Source organism: Loa loa (assembly GCF_000183805.2).
Source record: "Loa loa unplaced genomic scaffold supercont3.675, whole genome shotgun sequence".
Taxonomy (NCBI): Eukaryota; Metazoa; Nematoda; class Chromadorea; order Rhabditida; family Onchocercidae; genus Loa; species Loa loa.
The window spans coordinates 9,921-14,249 of NW_018108855.1; the positions used below are offsets into that span (position 1 = coordinate 9,921).

At 35.4% G+C, this 4,329-nt stretch overlaps 1 protein-coding gene across 1 annotated transcript; it reads right to left on the reverse strand.

The window, feature by feature from the left end:
* Window positions 1-280: 280 nt before the first annotated feature.
* LOAG_18914 (hypothetical protein) lies at window positions 281-3,997 on the reverse strand (the record flags this gene model as incomplete). The annotated part of the gene is made up of 6 exons (XM_020451576.1): window positions 281-468; window positions 983-1,162; window positions 1,657-1,749; window positions 1,951-2,142; window positions 2,898-3,152; window positions 3,751-3,997. The coding sequence occupies 6 exons, from the start codon at window positions 3,995-3,997 to the stop codon at window positions 281-283; spliced, it is 1,155 nt and encodes a 384-aa protein (XP_020304628.1).
* Between the last annotated feature and the right edge of the window lie 332 nt (window positions 3,998-4,329).

The following is a 4,329-nucleotide window of genomic DNA, read 5'->3' on the forward strand; positions in this document are numbered from 1 at the left end:
AAAATTGTATATATACACAAGGCTATAACTATATCATTTCCTTTTCAAACACTCAGCCAAGGACTGCAACATGCATTGTATCCTCTATTCTCTTTGATAAATATTATACTACTATCCGCTGCAAATTAATAACTTCCTCCTAAACCGAACGAGGAATACCTTCTCAAAATATTCGTCTGTGCCTAAGAACAAACCCTTCCAAATCAAACCCGACAAATCAAAAACTTTTACTTTCAATTTTTCCTACACTCTACGGTCACACGTATTTCGTAACATATTTTCACATGCATTCATTCCAGGTAAATAAAAATGCTAAAAACTCTGCTAAATTTGTTTTACTCTGAGGTTTGCGTTGACGGAATTTCTTGTGTCTGTAAAATGGTGATTGACTGCGGAATTCTTCCCCATTACCGGGTTGCTTGCAATGTTCATCATGTTTTTGGATATGCGGATTTCTTTTCGTTGGACCTGGAATGAACTTTTCATAGATTAACACTTTATTGAGTTAAACGAAGTGAACAATTTGTTCCACTTCATGTTCATAGATATTTCGTGACATATCTCCACGGGCATTCATTTCAGGTGGATAAAAATGTAAAAACTGTGCTAATTTGCAAAACTGAGAAGCTCTGCGGGAATATTTCTTGTGTCTTCTCAGTGACTGCTTAAAACTGAGGAACTTCTCACTCTGAGGTTTTGTTCGGAAAATGATGATGGATTGTGGAATTCTTTCCCACAATCGGGATGTTTGCATTGATAGCGAAATGGTTTATCGTGCGTTTGGAAATGCTTGCTATATTCGCTTTTGCCCTGCATGGTCGCATTACAGTCAACATGTGGACAGTCATACTTTTTCACATCTGCTGAGAAGCTCTGCGGTGGATAAAAATGTAAAAACTGTGCTAATTTGCAAAACTGAGAAGCTCTGCGGGAATATTTCTTGTGTCTTCTCAGGACTGCCTAAAACTGAGGAACTTCTCACTCTGAGGTTTGTATTGACGGAATTTCTTGTGCCTGTATAATGGTGATTGACTGCGGGATTCTTCTCCAATACCGGGTTGCTTGCAATGTTCATCATGTTTTTGGAGATGTTCTAAACATTTGATTGTACCCCGTATGGTCGCATTACAGCTTATATCTGAACATTTATGCTTTTTCACATCTGAAAAACAACTACTGTGAGATTTGTGTTTGCAATTAGCTTTCTTATCAAATTATTTGGTAGTTGATTGACTCAGTTTGAAAATTGGTCATGATGATTTTAGGGCCATAAAACGAACTTCCCACTCCAATTAATTTAGAATAAGCGAAACTATTCACTTATTTTGTACATATTTGCAACAGAATCTAAGTCTTTTTGTTACATTTGATGGAAGGTCTGATGGAATCTCGCACAACGAATAGTTGTGGATTTCTTAGTGTGGGCGAGAACAGTTTCGATTACTGCTTGTATTTTTAGTTTCACGCAATTGAATCAAGGCAGTAAACTGGAAGGGATTAAAACGATATGTCATTATATACTTCTTTATACTAGTTGTTTCCGGTAATTGTCCATTAGTATTCCCCATCTACTGCTACATATACCTGTGTCTGAGTTTATTAGTGCTAAATCCTAGTTGCGTGGGAGTTAAAGTTTTCTGAGAAATACTTGGTTACCCGAATAATTTGGTTGACCTAATGAACTTTGACCGTAATTGTTTCGTGTATTTGCCAAAGTGTGTCCCAGCTGCGGATTTGTTTCCGTTGGACCTGGAATGAACTTTTCATAGATTAACACTTTACAATTTGTTCCGCTTCATGGTCATAGATATTTCGTGACATATTTCCACGTGCATTCATTTCAGGTGGATAAAAATGTAAAAACTCTGCTAAATTTGCAAAACTGGGAAACTCTGCGGGAATATTTCGTGTCTTCTCTCGGTGACTGCTTAATACTGAAGAAGTTTTTACTTTGAGGTTTGCGTTTACAGGAATTCTTGTGTATGGAAAGTGATGACGAAGTGTGGAATTCTTTTCCACAACCGGTATGTTTACATTGATAGCGAAATGGTTTATCGTGCGTTTGGAAATGTTCGTTATATTCGATTTTGCCCTGCATGGTCGCATTGCAGTTAATATGTGGGCACTCATACTTTTTCATATCTAAAAATGAACTGCTGTGACATTTCTATCTGCAATTACTTTTCCTATCACTTCATTTGGTAATTAATTGATTCGATTTGAAAACTGATCATGAAAGTATCAGTGCCATAAAACAAACCTCACATTCCAATTAATTTAGAATACATGAATCTATTCATTTTTTCTGTATATACTTGCGACAGAATCTAAGTTTTAATGCACTGATAAACTTTGGCCTTGATGGTTTCGTGTATCCAAAGTATGCTCCAACTTAAGAATCACATTTTATTGGGATTAGAATGAGCATTTTTCAGATAACAGCTCATTGAGTGAAACGAAGTGGGTGGTTAGTGGCCATTTGGTTTTCATGGATCAAATGATGTACTTTTTTTCATACCTCTTCCCTTGTGTTAAAAAACCGATGAAAACGTAGAAGAGAATGCAATAGAATATTCGCTTCTCTCTTAGCATTTTTCAGTTTTTTGATGCACCAGTGATAACATTATATCACCATTGTCAACATCATTTAAATTCATCGGGCTATAAGGACGCTAATTACTTGGATTTTATCACTCCGTCCATTATCACATCAGTAACTGTCAAACACCAACTGCGATAAACGACAAGCAGTTACCTATTCAGGTTAGAAAAATACTGCAGTAAGAATTACCACTTTTAATTTTTGAATTGCCACTTCACTGTCTTAAATGTTTTGCAACACATTTTCATGTGAACAAACACGTTGGAAACTTCGGATAAATATATGCGAAACTAACCCGTAATTCCGTGTTTTAGTCGCTTGTGTTGCTGCAGTGTAGTTGTATAAGAAAAGGAATTGTTACAAATTTCACATTGAGATTGAGGTTGATGCGCATCTTCATGGTGTCGAAATCCCCTTGAAGAATAGAATGTCTTGCCACATTCGGGGCAAGTGATGCCATATTTCTTGTGCATTTCAAGATGTTTTGAATATTCTTTCCTCGTCTGCACGGTCGCATTACAATAACGACATTTAATCTTCATCTGCCCAACTGAAATAACATGTCATTATATAATGTTTTAGTGCTTTTTCTCGTGTCCACGAGTATTACCTCATCTACTGCTATAATCTCATTCTATTGGGATTAGAATGAGCATTTCTCAGATAACAGCTCATTGAGTCGAATGGAGTGGGTGGCTAGTGGCCATTTGGTTCTCGTAGATCAAATGATGTACTTTTTTTCATACCTCTTCCCTTGTGTTAAAAATTTTTTGAAAACGTAGAAGAGAATGCAATAGAATATTTTCTTCTCTATTAGTATTTTTCAGTTTTTTGATGCATCAGTGATAACATTATTTGACAATAATGTTGTAAATACATTGAAATTATTGTCAACATCATTTAAATTCATCGGCCTGTAAAGACGCTAATTGCTTGTATTTTTTCACTCCGTCCATTATCACATCAGTAACTGCCAAACAACAACTCCGATAAACGACAAGCAGCTATCTGCTGAGATTAGAAGAATATTGCAGTAAGTACTAATTTTGAATTGCCTCTCTACTGTCGTAAATGTTTTGCAACACATTTTCATGTAAACAAATACATTGAAAACTTCTTTTGCTAAAGATAAACTTTGCGAAACTAACGGCTACCACTGTGGAATTGTCGCTGATGTCGTCGTAGTCCAGTCTTGTAAGAAAAGGAACTGTTGCAAGTTTCACATTGAGATTTAGGTTGATGCACTTCTTTATGCTCTCGAAATCTCTTTAGGGAATAGAATTTCTTGCCACATTCGGGACAAGTGAAGTTATATTCCTTGTGCATTTCAAGATGTTTTGAATATTCCTTTCTCGTCTGCACAGTCACATTACAATAATGACATTTAATCTTCATTTGCCCACCTGGAAAACTGATATATTATAACTGATATAGTATATAATATTTTACATGCTAATTAATGAATATAATTTGAAAAATGGCAGTATCATTTATTAAACCTATCAAAACACATTTCGATTAACTAAAATTACGAGATGTTATTCATTTTTTTATCCTGTTTTTTCCCTTTTTTTTTTAACAACAAAAAGTTCATTCTCAGTGTTGCCTTTAATGAAAGAATATCGGATGTATTTATTTCAGTTGCATAGAAATGATAAAAATTTTGCTGAATTTGCGAAACTCACGAGAAACTTTGCAGTAACGTTCCTTGTGTCTAGTCAGTGAAT